The 18,755-nt window shown below is 41.3% G+C and overlaps 1 protein-coding gene across 25 annotated transcripts in view; it reads right to left on the reverse strand.

Moving 5' to 3' along the window:
* The window catches only part of LOC110521963 (ephrin type-B receptor 3), a 97,834-nt gene extending 83,394 nt beyond the window's left edge, over positions 1-14,440 (reverse strand). For 9 of the 25 annotated variants that reach the window (XR_016495311.1, XR_016495310.1, XM_021599982.3 and 6 more), the window contains exon 1: positions 13,804-14,440. Coding sequence is in view for 11 of the 25 variants with exons in the window: in XM_021599982.3 (XP_021455657.1) it covers positions 13,804-13,867 (64 nt within the window). In the remaining 14 variants the exon portion in view is untranslated. The remainder of the gene's footprint in view (positions 1-13,803) is intronic. The other 16 variants (XM_090232244.1, XM_090232243.1, XM_090232238.1 and 13 more) reach the window with 3 other exon arrangements.
* Between the last annotated feature and the right edge of the window lie 4,315 nt (positions 14,441-18,755).

Below are 18,755 nucleotides of genomic sequence, written 5' to 3' on the forward strand. Positions count from 1 at the left end.
GTGAGACTGGATCATCCCATGGCTATATGGAGAAAATGCCCGATTATCCTTTTTTTGTTAGCTCCCCCATGTGGGGGTTCATGCTCTCTAATTGGCTCAAAGTCAAGTGGTTGGCCACTGACAAACATTGCGATTCTACAAGTAGAATCGGTAGGTTTGTTGCTACTGAGTCTTTCAAGAAAAGGAACGGCCTCCCACTGTGATACAAAGTCTATCGGCAGTCTATCGGCAGTGAGTTTCATGCTATAATGTTGACTTCCAATATTTTACCCTTCTGCCTCACTGTGACCCCAAAACACTGCCCATGGCAAAGCCAACAGGCAAATTAATAAAGATCATATTCTGATGACTTGCCTCATCATTCAGTTATAGCTTTCAGCTATTTCTGTGACCACAGCTGAGAGCTATAAGAACTATGACAAATGAATTGGCTATAAATGAATTGGCTATTCAAATACAAGACTGCTTTCTTGAAACAGAGATGTTCATCTCAATGTGACTTGCCTGGTTAACTCAAATAAAGTATTCTAAATGTACTATACCTACCTATATGCCAGACAAAATATGCAACCTAATTCAATGAACACACACATACTGTAGTTGCCATCTACCTTAGACACACACACGAAAACATATATATGAGAGCTCTTGATGGTCTGGGTTACGTGGGGTTCGTTTGGGACTGGCCGAGTCAGTCCAGACCACAGGGCGTGGATCAACCCCTGCCTGATTAGTCATAGGTAGCTTCCCAAATGGCACCCTATTCTCCATGTAGGGCACTACTTTCTGTTGGGGTCTTGTCAAATGTAGTGCACTATATAGGGAACATGGTGGCATTTGGGACGTAGACTAGACCTGACCCTGAACCACAAAGAACCACTAAGAGTGGGGATGAAATATTGAGGCCCAAAGCACAGGGGCCTGTAAATCTGACTCAGAACCTGCGTTTATAGCTCTAAAAGCCACACCATACAAGGCTGCGATGGATAGACGGACGCACTCACTGTCCCTGAGCAGTGATGTCACCACCACCACCAAAACTAGGCAAACTTAGCTAGTCTGCGTGGGGGTAAAGTTTTGGTTGACTGACGTGGTTTGTGCGTGTGACATCTTATTGACCCGCATTGTCAGGGGTGCATGATTTTTTCAACCTGCTCGTCTATGAATGAGCATCACAAACAAAGTGTGGAAATGAGATGGGAGAATGTTTGTGCCACATCCTGACTTTCCCTGTTAGCACTTATGCTGTGGAGGAAATCAAAGGGTGTGACACCTCATCCATTTGATCTCTCTTGAGGTTTGTAGTCAAATGACACCAAGCACACTAAGAGGAGGATCTGGGAGAGGGGATTAAATACTGTAGCTTAAACTAAATTAAAGTACCTACTCAAAAAGTACCTGCATACGACTCCATTCAATATGGGTGTCCAGATGGAAATAAAGTTCCATGAGGGTAAAATTCTCAAATTTGCTCTCAAACAAGCAACACAAGACCAGAAGTAAAGGTCAGAAGTGCGATGGCATGTTCCGGCTGACGGTAGATGTTTAGAATGTATGGATCGTCGAGAAACTCAGCCATTAGTGATGGACTAATTAGGGTTTAGAGTCGAGTTACCTCGCGGTCTCCAGCAACGATCGAAGCGAAGATTCATTAATAAGTAAGTGCAGTGGCAGCTTTGCCGCTTAATTAGCAAAGCAGAAAAAACGCCTACTCCCAAGAGACCAACCCAGTCTGGTATTAAGAGGCTGGGCTATCAACAGCACTCACCTTCCTCCCTCCAGCATTGATTGATGGAGAGCTAAATTGAATCTCTAATCATCACCACACTTTTAGCCCCCGGTCCCATAGGGATTCAGAGAGGGCAAAAGTGTCTTTGGGGTTAATGTTTTCAGATCCGTCTTCTGACACCAATGGTATAAACATCAACCCCCTTGTTCACTGACCATTCCCATCTGGTCGGGGGTTATTTGACTCTGCTGTGTGTTCCTGCTCGCTTTCCTGTCCCTGGTGATTGTTTTCACACTATTCACCATTCTACCGGGTATTGAAAACCTGCTACACCTCACGTGCCTCGCACTTAGGCACCCTCTGACACCCTACAGCAACAGATTGAATTACAGCCCATTGAAAACCTTGTGTGTTTTCCTCCATTTGTACTAATCTCTCTTTTTGTGATGTCTGACAACTGAGGAACCTGTTCTTGGAGAAGCCAAGGGCGATGGGGACAGGTTGAAAGAGAATGCCATTGCAAACATGTCATGTAAGTGTCGGTGCTTGAACTCAAACTGCATTTTTTGCATACAGTCGCCATCATTTCGTGTTCATGGGAAACAATGTCACAGAACGAGGCAGAGAACCGCAGACTCCTCTTTCCACTTCAATAGAGGAAGTGAGTCATCTGACTTTCAGCCCTTATCAACAAGTGGACACATCAAAGGACCATGGGGCAGTTAATATCCCTGTCTCCTAGCTTTTGGGATTTCTATATCACAAGGCTGGCAGATAACGGGAAGGGAAAATATTACTACAATTAGAACCAAACTATTAAAGGATGGGAATCAGGGGTACAGTAAAGGGTGGGAAAGGACAAAATGAAAGAGTGACGGAGGTGAAGAAAGAGAAAGTAAACAGAGGAGAGAACGGGAGGCATTGTCTCCGGTTTGTTTAAAAATCGACCTGTTTGAATGAGGACCGGTGAACCTTTCGGTCTTCCTCTTTGGCAAACCACAGCGCCACTCTGTCTACCCAGTTACAAACTCAGGGCCTAAACGGCTGCCCGTGGATAAACCCGTGGAGTTCTGTTCACGCGCTAAATCATCACAGAAGATATACAGCCCTATAGTTCCTGGAATTAAGCGACAATAAAAGTTATTGGACAGTATAATCTCATAAACGGTTGAGCAAAAGCAAACAATGCCATTTGAATTTTTGCCCTAGCACTACACAGCTGATTATCTTGCAGTCTCTCTATCTATTTCTCTCCTTCTATCTCTCTTGCAGTGTCTCTGTCTCTCAGACATGGTCAGAGATGCTGTCTTGTGGCACAATGTTGCCATTGATCGGCACTTGGTTGCTTTGTCAGATTCATTAAAAACAACCGCGGATTCCTTCCAGCCTGCATCACAGCCCATACTTTTCATCTGGTAACCTGGGTGGTGAGTGAGAGAGAGAAAGAGAAATGGAGAGAGGGAAAGAAAGAAAGAAAGAAAGAAAGAAAGAAAGAAAGAAAGAAAGAAAGAAAGAAAGAAAGAAAGAAAGAAAGAAAGAAAGAAAGAAAGAAATCTGGATCTTTCTTCCCAGGTAAAAACTGGATTAAGCTAGTCTAATTGAAGATGAGAGGATATAGTAGATATGTAACACTGGTCCAAGGTAGGAAATACAATCTCCCTTCTCTGATGCTCACACCTTCCCAGAGCCCACCACCACCACCTTCCACCCCCTTTACCTTTCCTTCCTCACCCCCTCTTCCTCATTCATTTTACCACAGCTCCCCCCAAATCTCACATGGGTCACACTGTCCCGCATTGTCAACACTTTCAACACCTTTTTAAATTAACTGTCTTGCCAACACTGAACCAAGTGGCTTTCTCTCTGCCTCTCTCTCACTCTCTTTATTTCTCTGTTGCTCTCTTTCTCTCTCTCGGTTCAGGTTCAGCTTCAGTAACTGATAAGCCTTCGACTGCGGCTCAGCGGAGAACCAGAGCGCGAAGCTCAACCCTGCAATCATACATCTCGCACCCAGTATGGGAGGCTTCTCGCAAGGCAGGGGGTTTGTGGATAATCCCTGTAGAAAAGGGCTGCTCTGGGTGAACACTCTCACTGCCTGGCTGAGATATGTCACTTTGCAGATGTAGCTATCTGCTGGACCCATGCCTATAGATCAAAAGGCTTTGATACACCATATCTGTGAGCTGGTGTGGTGGTTTAGTCACCATATGGTTTCATCTTAACTAGATAAAAGTAGATATCGTGTTTTTATCACTCTCTCTACTGTCTATGTCTATCTCCATCTCATCAAGCACCATATTCCAGTGGGTCCAGCAGGGGTCTTTCAACTGTCTGCATGTTTCAAACCCCTTGCAGGTATTAGAACATCTGCCAATGATAATAATAAAAGTCACATCAGGTTTGATCAAAACACGCTCAGAAATGTAATTATTTCAAATGGTACGCCAAGATTGAATCCTTCAAAAATATATCTTCACAAACACTTGACAAGGACACTCATTCGCTACATGATTAAAGCTTGCTGTAGATAAACAATCTACAGAGGAAACATGAATATATAAACAAATCACAATGACAAGACATCTCCTATAAGGCTATTTTTATTTAACCTTTATTCAACTAGGCAAGTCGGTTAAGAAATAAATTGTATTTTACAATGACGACCTACCCCGGACAAACCCGGATGACGCTGGGCCAATTGTGCATTACCCTGTGGACTCCCACAGCCGGTTGTGATCCAGCCCAGGATCGAACCAGGGTGACATGCAGTGCCTTAGACTGCTGTGCCACTCGGAAGCCCAACTACAGATGGGGGTCCTTAGATTTATATATTAAACCTATTGCCTTGGATTGCATAAAGGTAAAAATCTGTGGTTCTACCCCTGAGCAAGGTGGTTAACCCACTGTTCACCGGGCACCAAAGACGTGGATGTCGATTTAGGCAGCCCCCCGCACCTCTCCGATTCAGAGTGGTTGGGATAAATGCAGAAGACACATTTCAGTTGAATACATTCAGTTGGACAACTGACTAGGTATCCATCCCCCTTTCCATAAAGCATCTCATTCCCCTATAATAGATAATGTTCTCTCAATAGCCCCGTGGGGGACAGCACTCTGTGCCCCGCACAGGGGCTTCCGCCACTGAAAATACCAGTGGTGTAAATTATTTTTACTTAAGTCGTTTTTTTGGGTACTTTACTTTACTATTTACATTTTTGACTACTTTTACTTCACTACATTCCTAAAGAAAATATTGCACGTTTTATTCCATAAATTTTTCCCTGGCAACCCAAAGTGCTAGTTACATTTTGAATGCTTAGCAGAAAAGAAAAATAGTGAAATCTACGCACTTATCAAGAGAACACTACGTCATCCCTACTGCGTATGTTCTGGCGCACTCACTAAACACAAATGCATCTTTTGTAACTAATGTCTGAGTGTTGGAGTGCGCTCCTGGCTATTCTTAAATTTTAAAAACAAGAAAAGGGTGCCGTCTGCTTTGCTTAAAATAAGGAATTTGAAATGATTTATACTTTTACTTTTGATACTTAATTAAGAATATTTTTAGAATTACATTTACTTTTGATAATCAAGTATATTTAAAACAAAATACTTTTAGACTTTTACTCAAGTAGTATTTTACTGACTGACTTTTACTTGAGTAACTTTCTATTAACGTATCTATACTTTTACTCTGGTATGACAATTGAGTACTTTTTCCACCACTGGAAAATACACTATGGTCACACACACACACACTCAGAGACAAAGACCAAACAGTCAGAGAAACACACACACTTCACAGCTCCCTCAGTCCCATCTCCCCAAATGGAGAAGTGTCAGATTGGCTAGGCAGTAAAACAATGTCTGCCTCAACTCAACACCAAGGCATTTCGTCTTTTAGTGCACCGGATGCACGTAAAGACGAAAGATGCCTCACTGCATTTTTGTCTTTGTCCCCTAACTTGGTATGCTTATTCATGTATTTAAAAGAGCATAGGGCATTGAACGTTCAATGCCCCGTCTTTAGCATTCAATGCAAAGGTTAGCGGAACTCTTCCCACAGACAAAACCTTCAGGAGGTCATAGTGGGGAGTGTGAGGATTATCGTCACTGTAACGGCCAATGGTGGAAGAAGGTGAGGACCAAAGCGCAGCGTGGTACGTGTTCGTCATTTTAATAATGGAACTGAACACTGATTAACAAAACAACAAAGAGAACAACCGAAACAGTTCTGTCTGGTGCAGACACAAAAACAGAAAGCAACTACCCACAAAACCCATGTGGGCAAGAGCTTCCTAAGTATGGTTCTCAATCAGAGAAAACGACAGACAGCTGTCCCTGATTGAGAACCATACCCGGCCAAAAACAAAGAAATACAAAAACAAAGAAAAAGGACATAGAATGCCCACCCTAGTCACACCCTGGCCTAACCAAAATAGAGAATAAAAGGCCTCTCTATGGCCAGGGTGTGACAGTCACTCTCGACTATCGTACATTCTATGCAAGCTGCATCACGTTGAGAAACCCTGCTTAAGTCATTAAGAGTGAGTACTGTCAACATTGGTAAGTGGTAATAGGGGGTATGGTAAAGTCTGCACCCATTCATGAGAAGAAGCTTCCTTTTAGCAGTGTGTGTTGTTTGAAGTGTAGATTGGGAGCAGGTGGAGCTGGGTGTTTTAACTCGGATGGAGTTTTAGTGCCAACTGTAACTCTCGACTCCCACGCCATGAAGACACACAGGCACATTGAACACACACCACCATTCACACACAATGCACACTCGCTTCACACATCTAGTTCCATTAATCAAAGTGGACGTTCACACCTAGCGCACTAACCACGACTTCAGTCAGTGCCTCCATGATCCCCTATCATCACACCTTCTCTTTATGGCAGTCATTTTGAAAAGTAGCTAAATGTGTGGCCAGTCTTTAAAAATGTATCCAAAATACAACCAAGTGTCTGGAGCTAAAGCTTACATTAAACTATTTCAATATGTTAAAAATATCTTAGAGTTGGCCCCTTTTCTTCTTTCTCTTACATTTTAACAAGACTTGCGAAGCTGAAACCAGGTGATAGCTTTTTCCTCCAGGCACTCAATTTTGGAACGGCGGACAGATGTGACTGTGTTTTTGAAAAGACAAATATCAAAGATCCCTTTCTGCTCTATCAGCAAAATTGGCTACAAGAGCCTGTAGCTCGTAAAAAATGTGGGGGGGGGGGGGGGGGGGGGGCTGAAACGGATCAAACCACTGTGCATTGCAGAAGGAGAAGTCAGCTCGGCTCTCGTCAAGTGACTCTCGGCAGAGTAATGACCATGGCATGCTCATAAAGTGTGTTCGTCTTCTCCCCCGAGCGCCCCCGACCTACATGTGAATAGCACATTGGCCCTGAACTGCTAGCTGGCGTCGAGTGATGCTCAAGCACCCTTCAGCGCTATTGGCTTGTCTGTTTGTATCCTTGCATGAGTGTTTATGTGTGTCGACAGGCATGAGTGGCTGTGCATGCATATTTCCCTGTACAATAAATACACATCACCACTTGTTTCCTTTTTCATCCTTAATTCCATTTTTATTCAAACAAGCATGGCCCCAAAGGTTTGATTTTGTTTGGGAAGCCATTGTTACTGAATAAAAATACTGGCTTGGTTAAGATGCAGTGACTTCGTTGTTTCGAACCGACAGAAGGTCAAAAGGCGTAGGTCCTCAGTTGCAGCAGAAGAAAACACACTGGGGCCTAACAGAGCCACGTTCAGCAGGCAAACGTTGTGGAACGATGCAGATAGAAATGTCACGAAATATAGACGACACGATTCCTTATTCTAGACGTCAGATTGGAAAGCACCTTCTGACTTTGACAGTGACTAAAGAGGTAAAGGAGTGGCGCTACTACCCTAACGCCAGCTGCCATCATGTGACTTTGTTTAGGTGGCTTGAGCTGTCTCTGTTGGCTTCGGCAGTTGGCACTGTGATATAAGACATGGCCCTAAAGCCGTGCCACAGCCACCCATCTCGCTCTCTCCAGGCGGAGTGCAAGTCCCCTCTCTCTCTCTCTCTCTCTTCTTCTCTTTCTTTCAATCCCCATCTTTTTTTGTCTCCCTCCTCTCCCTCGTTCCGCTCGGCTGGCTGCACCAGTGGGAATTTGGCAGTGGGCAGGCCCACACATTTGCTCCCCACGCTCTCAGGAGCGGGTGTCAAAGACCTTCTATTCGACAAGACCCTTCATCAGCTGCAGGACAGCCCTTTAGAGGAAGAAAGGGGGATCTCCATAAGCACACACACACACACAAACACACACGAAGGTCTGCAACCAACCACTTATACGTTAATTAGCCAGCCATTCACTTCACAGCACAATAAATCCACCCAGAATATTCTGTCTTTATGGCATCCAAAACCCTAATAGACCCACTGTCCATATTGTCCATCCAAAAACGTCACCTAGTTTTCTTCTATGACATAGAAGTTCCTGGTGTGCAAATGTTGTATATGGATATGTGAGCAAACGTTCATGTGCTACGTGACCGTACCATCAGCATTCACATCCCACTGGCTGAAACAATTTTGAACCAACGTGGAATAGATGTTGAATTGACGTCTGTTCCCAGTGGGATGTGACCATTCACATAAGCACTCCTGAGTCCCATAGCATCAATAAGCCTGTCAGCTCTCTCTCTCGCTGCACAGCCACAGCCCCCCACCAACCAAACCCCATCTGAGCTCCTTACGCCAATCTGAACCAAAGACACTGAACATCTGTTCAACATGGCCTCTCCTTAGCATGTGACCTTCAACTCAATGGGGCCCTATCTAACCTATACCGTGTCAGTGTGGAAGATGCCACTGTTTTCCAGTTGTCATTCTTCTCTTATGGAGGATTTGACAGTTGTAAAGTCACAATTGATTCACAATTCCAGGCTGAATCATGATTTGACAATTGTGAGAATAAATTAGATTATAATGATGGAATCATAACATTGTAGTTTTACAATAATTATACTACTATTATAAGTATCATCATCACCACTATCATTCCTAATATTATTGCCTTAGATTATAAGTGCTCAATTACTCTAAAATCCAACAAATTTGGATTAAATTGTTTACTTAATTACATTGCTTTTGAATTTGAATTTGAATTTGATAATATTTCATATTATTCTTGACAGAAAAAAAACATTCACATGGAAAAATATACCTACACAATTATTTGTTATGCATTAATAATACTCTAACAACAGAGTACTGTATTTTTAATAATGGCCAAACTCTACATGAAAAGAACACGTTCAATAAACAAAATTAGATCATAAAATAGGCTACAACTATAATTCACGGAATGGAAAACAGAGACCATAACTGTATATTAATAAACCTTAATGCTATCAATTTATGAAAACCCTAGACTTCATAAATAAACTAGGCTTTTTGTAATCAATCATTCTATACTAAAAACTGAAATTATTCAAATATATTTTCACCCATGTAATTCAAAAAGTCAAAAATCATGCAAAATGTAAAAGCCTATATGCGCTCATCGCCATCGTGCTGTCTCGCTCACGCAGAGTGGCCTACGTGGCAATTAGATTGGCACACTCATCCCCTCTATCCGCCAGACCATTTGATTCCAACCGCCTGTTAAGAAATTGCCTTAATTGGTGCACTTCAACGTTTCATCCTGTGGACTACTCTGCAATAAAGACCTGCCCTCCAATAGATTGTAAGGCCAGGGATATTCAACTGGTCAAAAGTCGCAGCCATTTGGTTCACAGACAATAGGAAGGAAGCCAATATCTTGCATCACTCTCTTGATTATCCGGTTAAAGGCCTAAGCGGCGCGGTTGTCCTAAATCAATATAGCCACATCGATTGCGACACTCTGGCTATAGGGAAGTTTAAACAATTATTACCTACAATAGTTCACCACAGCATGCAACCCAAGAGGCATTTTCTTAGGCCACCATGGCCTACAACAGTTTTTTCAAAGTATTAACGCAAAGTCAAGCCATATTGAAAGTGCTAGTTGCGGCTTATTGTGAATTGTTTTACAAATTCTGCCGTCCAATTTCCCCCTCGGCCCCTAAGAGGATTTGGTTATAACAGTTTTTAACCTTAGTCCTAATCATTTATTTTGTCCATTCAATAATGCCCATTATGATCCCTAACGACGTTTGATGAGCATTTGCCTTTGAATGCATTGGCCTATGTAACATGGATTCTCTGAGGTGGGCGCTCAGAAATGGATCTCTCTGGACGCACTACAGGGTCAGTAAAAAGTTAACAAAAATCCTAGTTCATTCAAACAGAATAGCATGTTCTAAAAAAAGCTGGGTAAGGCTTCCCTTATTTAACACAGAACAAGTGTGCCGAACAAAATGGGTCAAGCAATAATAATGCTGATGAAGAGCCTTCTAGGCACATTGAAGAGAGAAGGATTAAACCTGGCTGAGAGAGAGAGAGAGAGAGAGAGAGAGAGAGAGAGACTTTGAATTGATTTGAGAGAGAGAAAGAGTGAGAGATTCGCCAACTGCAAATTAAGGACAGGAAATTAGGCCTGCAGAGGTGTGATCTTGGGCCCAGCATAAAAGCACAAGCTGGTGTGTACGAGGCTCGCCGCCGATTGACGCACACCACAACCAAACATAAATAGCAACGCTACGAGACAGAACGATTATGCCATGGGCATGGGCTAAATATGGTGAAAAACTCATCAAAGCAAATAATCAGCACTTTAGTTGGGGGAAATCCATACAAAATAAACTTGATACGGTTTGCACCTGTAGGCCAATCTACAAACGTGCAAGCAGCGACAATGGTAAATCAAGCCTGTCCCAGTCAATTGCACGGCTTTCAAAACACTGGTGCTATGAGGTTAGTTTATGCACTGTCTGGGAATTCATGAACTGAGGAGGGAGGGTGGGCTAATGGAAAAACGAAGTTCAACGTGCTTGAATTGAAAATGATTATCCTTTCCCTAGAAAAACAATAGGCTGCAAAGTGAAGGATGGGACCTATAAGTGAAATTAAATACACGTCAAAGTGGGTAAACGCGGTTCCAGATTGCCTGCGAATCGTGATAGATGTTGTTGTGTGTGCTGTGTGCACCGCTAACATATCTGCTTCTGCCTCTATCTTAAACCTCTATCATAAACATAATTTACAATGGGGAAAGAGATTAACGAATCCCCCAGTGCACTAAAATGTCATCGGGACAAGTTATGTCTCCGATGGAGCTCTGAGAAAACCGATAGCCACAGTGCTTCATTCAAACAACTCCCGGTTGTTGGCCACTTTATCTATGTAGCCATGTACAGTACAGTAGGCCTCGTGAGGCTTTAACAAGATGAGACTTTGGCTTTGTTTTCAAAGTATTTCAAGTACAACATTTCAAACAACTACAAACAACATTAACTTGAAGTCAAGGCAATTTTAAAGCCAACCATAGTGCGTAAAAACGCCCAATAGGCCTAGAATACTAGGCTATTGCCACAATATCCATGGTTCATTTTTGCTAAGCAAAAGATTAAGTCACATGGTCACACTATGATGTTTAGGCGTAGTTCATGTGTCCAGAATTAGGTCACACAATAGACCTATGGGGGTATCAAATTATTTAATTAATCAGGAATATGTTTCATGAATAATTTAACATATTCAACGGAATCGTGAACGTGGATGCTGAGCATACGAAAAAACATGACCTATAATGCAAAAATTCTAAAGGTGTTTTCTTTTCAATAGGCTATGGGAAAAGTTTTCTCCAAAACGGTGCAATGTTACTTTTAACTTGTCCGTTGTTAGTAGCTGCTGTAAATTGGGTAAAATATGGGCATTCTCTCGTTTATAGTTCCTGGTCAGACCAGACGCTCCGTGTGGTCGTGTATTGTTCCCCGGGCGGTCGCTTCTCCCGAAATCCCCATATAGTATGCTCCCTCTCAGAAAAGTCTCCAGCGCATGTCATAAATCACCTGCCCATTTTAAACGCTTAGCTAAACCCAGAACCAGGTCAGCGAAGAGAAATGTATGGCAGCACTTATGGTGGAAATAGGTTGTTCTAACGACATACATCAACTTCAGCCAAAAAATGACTATTTGCATTGCTCCCCTCTTTTACACCACTGCTACTCTCTGTTGTTACCATCTATGCATAGTCACTTGAATAACTTTACCTAAATGTACATATTACCTCTGCCGGTACCCCCTTGTATATAGTCTCACTATTGTTATTTTACTGTTGTTCTTTTAATTACTTGTTACTTTATCTCTTATTCTTATCTGTATTTTTTTTTAACTGCATTGTTGGTTAGGGGCTCGTAAGTAAGCATTTCACAGTAAGGTGAATACCTGCGAATTCGGCGCATGTGACTAATACAATTTGATTTGAACATTTGATTTCAAAAGCTGCACCCATCATTTCGGTGCCGTTATATAGCCTGACACACCACTCAAAATGAGTGCTTCCCACTAGGCATATCTTGAATGCTACCTCGTATCAGTGTAATATCAGGCCTAATATAGTCTACATAGGCTGGGTGAATATGTGGATTTCAGTGCACATACCAACCAATTCATAATTTACCGCTTCTTTTTGACATAAATTGGTCTATAGTCTACTTTATGCAGAATGATTGCGGGCACCAATGAAACAACAACGTTTATCAGATAAACCGTGTAGGCCTACATTATTTTGACCCACGCTATAGCCTACTTCACTTTACCACAACTTCAAAGGACGACTTTGAATACAACAGAACAACCGATTGTTTAAAACACTGTCTAAATATGATAATGTTATAATCCCGCACAATTATAATGTAATTTTATATTACGATCTGAAATTGGGTCAAGGCTCGCTCGTAATCAAATAATCCCAAGAATCATAAAACAGTGCATGCTATTCGGTTTCACTCTCAAGTATAATCGAAGTTCAACACCGTAGAAAGCTTATTTTATCAGTGTAAATTCAAAGGAGTTGAAAATGTATTGACAAGTCATGAAAGTAGACAAGAAAGCTGTGGGAGAGCGCCATTTAGTAAAAACTATGGCACACTGTCCTACTTTTATAGTGGCAACAGTAACACATGCCAGCCGGGTAGCCTACAAGCCGCCTTGCTACGGCAATAGCCTACAAACTGTAGGCCCATTCAAACCCACTGTGTGCCAGATCTGTTTCCCCATTCTACACCAATGAATAAATGGTCCACTGTTAGGCAATAAAAAGCTTTTTGTTTTCATATGTTTGCTGCTTGACAGAAAAAGTGTACTACTTTCGCTAAAATTGCTCTACATATTAACGAATGAAATTAAAATATATTTCACAGTAATTGTGTAGACAAATAGTGTATTATCCCAATTTACAATGACTCAAACGCTTGGCTTGCAATTAATCATAATTCAATAGCAAATATAGCTACATTTAGGCTACACCTTGATGTAATGGTTTGAAAGCCAAATCTGCTAAAAACGTAATTACTTGATAGGCTTCTTGTCAAACTGATCCACTATTTTATGCAATGATGAACCTTCCAAAATACCAGAATACATTTTAATGTCTGGGGCACCAATTGCGCTGCATACCCGCGGAGCTGCAACCTACATAGATCTCCGACTCCCTGTTGAGATATAGGCTAGTGTTGCGCTAATATCCTTAGGGTAAGAATGAAAAAGCAAGCATCAAGAAGAATGAGTGATCTTAAGCGGAAAAATACACAACAATTCTTGAAATGATACGACTGTTGAGCATTACAAATGTGTATTGAATATCGGCTTGGGGTTGTTTGGGGTTGTCTGCCGTTGCGCAAAGCTATCTGTGGAAGCGAGTTCATATCTGTTCAAAATGTTCTCTCAGAGCCTGATAAAAATAAATCGTTTAAAATGCTAAAATATAAATAAGAGAGTTATAGGTCGACGAGGGATAAACTTGTGTTACTCTGATTCGGCTACTACCAATGCGCACTGCTGTAGCCCATTGGCGGACCTCATGAGAGCTTCGGCGTTAAAACCCAGGGCGAACAGGGTCTTAACGAAAATCATAAACAATAATAAACCACAAAAAATATGAATGTGTCTTACCTTCAACAGCTGACGCCATGGCAAGCAAGAGGCTGCATAAAACCAGAAAGTAATCCATTGTCATAAAGCGGTCAGTCCGGACATAAACCCAGGGGAGAGAGGGAGGGAGGAATTACAATTCGGTGTTCCGAAGCTCCACGCACCCAGTCTAACCGCGTCTGGCACCCAAACCCAACCAACAAGATAAATATCAATATGAAGGAGGTATGAGAAGCTTTGTGCAATCTAGGAGCCCTCTCCTTTTCAATAATTTTCAATGGGTTTATGCAAGAAACGGGAAAGGGCAAAAGTTGTTCAACCCGTGAACTTCGCATTTGTCAATCCCAACAACCATTCAGTAAATATCCCGATTATGTTTGCTGTTATGATTACGCAGGGAAATGTAAATCCGTTTCACCGGGTCCGTCGGGAATAATCCAAATACTTTTTGAAGTCAAGACGTTTGATATTTCCACACTTCTTGTATTAATACCATAATGCAGTCCAGCTATGTCTGTAGTTTAGCCTACCCGTTTATATGATCAAGTGTTTTTCCCGAAAACCTTGGTTAATATATTGTAGAAATGTCCCTGAGCGAATTATCGGCGTGGCTGGAGAAAGCTTATACTCCGCTCGGTGTGTAGAGAGAGAGAGAGAGAGAGAGAGAGAGAGAGAGAGAGAGAGAGAGAGAGAGAGAGAGAGAGAGAGAGAGAGAGAGAAGAGAGAGAGAGAGAGAGAGAGAGAGAGAGAGAGAGAGAGAGAGAGAGAGAGAGAGAGAGAGAGAGAGAGAGAGAGAGAGAGAGAGAGAGAGAGAGAGAGAGAGAGAGAAGAGAGAGAGAGAGAGAGAGAGAGAGAGAGAGAGAGAGAGAGAGAGAGAGAGAGAGAGAGAGAGAGAGAGAGAGAGAGAGAGAGAGAGAGAGAGAGAGAGAGAGAGAGAGAGAGAGAGAGAGAGAGAGAGAGAGAGAGAGAGAGAGAGAGAGAGAGAAGAGAGAAGAGAGAGAGAGAGAGAGAGAGTAGGAGGAGGGGTTACAGTTAAAGCAGCTGTCAGTCTCTTATACGGTCACACCCCCACAACCAGCTTGTTAAACTGATGCTCCAGGGCCACTGCCTTTCTCGGAATCCCAGATCAGGCGTTTCAGCGCGGACAGAGCGCCCCCTGCGGGATACTCATGTTATAGTGGTCGATTTAATGCAACACTACGGAGTATCTGATTATTTTCTTTTTGATGAAATAATTTTCAGCTTTTGCAACAATTATGTGTCTAAAACAGAGTCGAATATTCAGGGTTTTCAATGGACATTGTGTGTTATCAAAATGCTAAGCCCAATGAACACTGGGATTTTCTGTAAGTATAATTGTGTGCAATTCGCACCCAGTGTACAGACCTACACTTTCAGAATCTCGGTTTCTGAAGAAATACAAATTATAATATGCGGAATATAAAACAAAAAGTTGCATTTTGATTCGCTGTAGTTTACTGAGAACAATAATTAGGCTACACACTTGAAGCACATGGATGAAAACTCCAGTTCTGTTGTAAATTAATATGAAGACATCTAAAAAGCTTACAAACTGTACCGTATAGTTTAGTGAATCACTATTGTTGCTTTAGCCTCTAATCTTCATTGGCATATTGAGAAGGCACATTTGAAGAACAGTCAGTAGGCTATGACAATGAGCACATGGCGATTTTTCTTCTTCTTCAATAAACCTGGAATAGAGGTTTCTCTTTCTTTTGAAAACCAAAGAAAATAGCAATCTGGGATGAGTATCTTTTAGTGCCGTTGCCTCAAATTTACAGCGTTTAAGGTGCTTTTATTGCATAATTGTGTCATTCATTTTCATTAATAGGTAACAATAACCTATACAAAATAGTTGAACATTATGCCAATGCCAATGATGAGCCCTTCTGTCTTCGAATTAGAGAAGAAAAAAAATCTAAATTGTATTTTGTTATTAATACGTTTGTTCATAATTATGAAATACACTACTTCGAGTGGTAGCCTGATACATTAAATGCATGCAAAACGGAAGTTAAGGTGTTAAAGTTAACCATAGACCTATGTCTAGCCTCTGCAATAACATTTTATTGTGCTTGAGAATGCTTTGATTAAAATTACATTTTAGCGGTCCAAAAATGGTGCACAACTGCGGATGTAACTCCTCCTGCCCCTCAATATAGGAAAGTTCCTTGAACGACTACTAATACTATTTTATTCGAGGAGCCTAAAGTTAGCAAAATTTTACATTGATTTATTGCATGTTAGACCTTCTATTTATATATGCGTAACTATTATTTAGCAGTAAGATATTATCATGGGAAAAAATCCATAAAAAAACAAATCCATAGGCCTAGTTTGTTTTTGAGACATAGGCCATATCGGAAATGATTAAGGCCGAAATGAGATAGGTCTACACCACTCAAGTAGATAAAAAAGCCTTATATATATATTTATGTATTTAAAAAATATATATTTCAGTGATGACTTCAGGAGCGAGAGTAATGGCTTCACAAGGGTGGTTTCCTCTCCATCCCAAAACTTGGTTCCAGATCTGGCCCTTGCCTCGTCTTCTCCGGCTTCCTCTAACCCAGGAACGCCGCCGCAGGGTCTTGATAATGGCCCGGTGTCAGTGGAGACAAGAATGGAGGATAAAGCCAATGTTAACTGGACTAAGACTTACATTTTGTACCGGAGTGGCAGTTCTTCAAAGTTATGCAAAACTAATAGCCTACTTCACTAACCATGTATACATAAATTAGGTTGAGATATTAAGTTTATCTCATGAAGCCTATTGTTGCTAGCTTTTTGCAATACCAAAATGGTATTGATTGACATTTTCCCAATAGTTTTGAGAGGCATTGGATTGTTTTCACAATAATAATAAAAAAATAGGCTCAATAAAGATACTAGAAAATAGAATGGCCAATAATATATTCATGATTTGGCTTTACAGTTTGTATAATATCTAAGAAAATAAATAAATACAGATGAGAAAAATGTCCAACATGGAGTAGACCTATCAGCTATGGCTGGTCACTCAAAATAGATAGGGATTATCTTGATTGTTGACCAGTTACTGTAGCCTAGATCAAGCAAATAAAATATAATTAGCTAATTATATGTTTGGTATTTAAACAAAAAGCGTGTGAATTGAAGTCGAAATTCAGCTCGTCTCTTGAGACTGAGTGCACAGCTGAAGGCCCAAGCAAGGCTTGACTGTCATTTCCTGAGCAGGCAGATCGCTCAAGAGTGAACTTCGAAATTGGATGTCTATCCATGTCCTGATGATGTTGAGAAATGCCTTCAAAACTGGCCACCAGGGGCAACAGTGAGCAGCACTATTACCATCAAGTAGGCTTGGGTTTTGATAAAGCATTGTGGACGGGGTGTCGGATTAGCGTAATCCCATGACTGGTTGAATGTTTGATCCAAGTGGTGGACACTCATTTAAAAAAAATGTTTTTTTAATCCTATCCCAAACCTTAACCCTTACCTTAACCATTTGAAAAGAGTGCCTAAACTTAATGTTATAACCCAATCCAAAACCTTAACCCGTGGAGCAACTTCAAAATTTGACGTTTGGAGAAACATGTAAAAACTTCTAATTCTGCAGTGAGACTGTGAGAGCTTGTTGTTCCTGAGAGGTGTAAGGGTCGAAGATCAAAGTAAGGCAGAGTGTTGTTGTCTGTATGGTCGCTGGCTGGGCTCGCTGCAGTGTTTGATGTCTCAGTGTTTTTATTGACACTGGGGTTAAGCACTCCAAATATCAGGGGTTACTCTCCGTTCCTCAGGTGTCCACTGTCACACCTCCGTCAGGAGTTAAGAATAGCTTGGAGAACACCAAAGTCTGGCTCAACTGACTGTTCTGTACGCCAGTTGATTTTACAGCATCTCCTAGAGCTTTTTCACTTGATTAGATTGAGTTGATTGATACAACTTTTGTATTGAGTTTTGTGGTGAAACATGAAGTGTAGTAGGCTAGTCATTGTAGTCATACTTTTTGGTCGCTTTAAACAATGCCACTTTATATAATGTTTACATACCCTACACTACTCATCTCATATGTACAGTAAATACTGTATTCTATACCATCTACTACATCTCTCTCTGGGATCAAAATCATGAAGAAAAAAAAGCTTGCTCTTATATATTTTCTTTTTACCTACAGTACCAGTCAAAAGTTTGGACACACCTACTCATTTATGGGTTTTTCTTTATTTTACTATTTTCTACAATGTAGAATAATAGTGAAGACATCAAAACTATGACACAACACATATGGAATCATGTAGTAACCACAAAAGTGTTAAATAAATCTAAATATAATTTATATTTGAGGTTGTCAAAGAAGCCACCCTTTGCCTTGATGACAGCTTGCAAACTCTCAACCAGGTTCATGAGGTAGTCACCTGGAATGCATTTCAATTAACATTTCTTAGGTCGGACATTCACTTGTTAAAAGTTAATTTGTGGAATTAATTCATTTGAGCCAACCAGTTGTGTTGTGACTGGGTAGGGTTGGTATACAGAAGATGGCCCTATTTGGTGAAATTCAAATGTGGCAAGAACAGCTCATAAGGCAAGAACAGCTCAAATAAGCAAAGAGAAAGAACAGCCCATCATTAATTTAAGACATGAAGGTCAGTCAATGCAGAACATTTCAAGAACTTTGAAGTGCAGCCACAAAAACCATCAAGCACTATGATGAAACTGGATCTCATGAGGACTGCCACAGGACAGGAAGACCCAGAGTTACCTCTGCTGCAAAGGATAAGTTCATTAGAGTTACCAGCTTCAGAAATATCGGTCCAAATTAAATGCTTCACAGAGTTCATGAAACAGACACATCTGAACATCAACTGTTCAGATGAGACTGCGTGAATCAGGCATTCATGGTCAAATTGCTGCAAAGACACCACTACTAAAGGACATCAATAATAATAAGAGACTCGCTTGGTCCAAGAAACACG

This window comes from Oncorhynchus mykiss, chromosome 4 (genome assembly GCF_057628025.1).
Source record: "Oncorhynchus mykiss isolate SJ-2025 chromosome 4, ASM5762802v1, whole genome shotgun sequence".
NCBI lineage: Eukaryota > Metazoa > Chordata > Actinopteri > Salmoniformes > Salmonidae > Oncorhynchus > Oncorhynchus mykiss.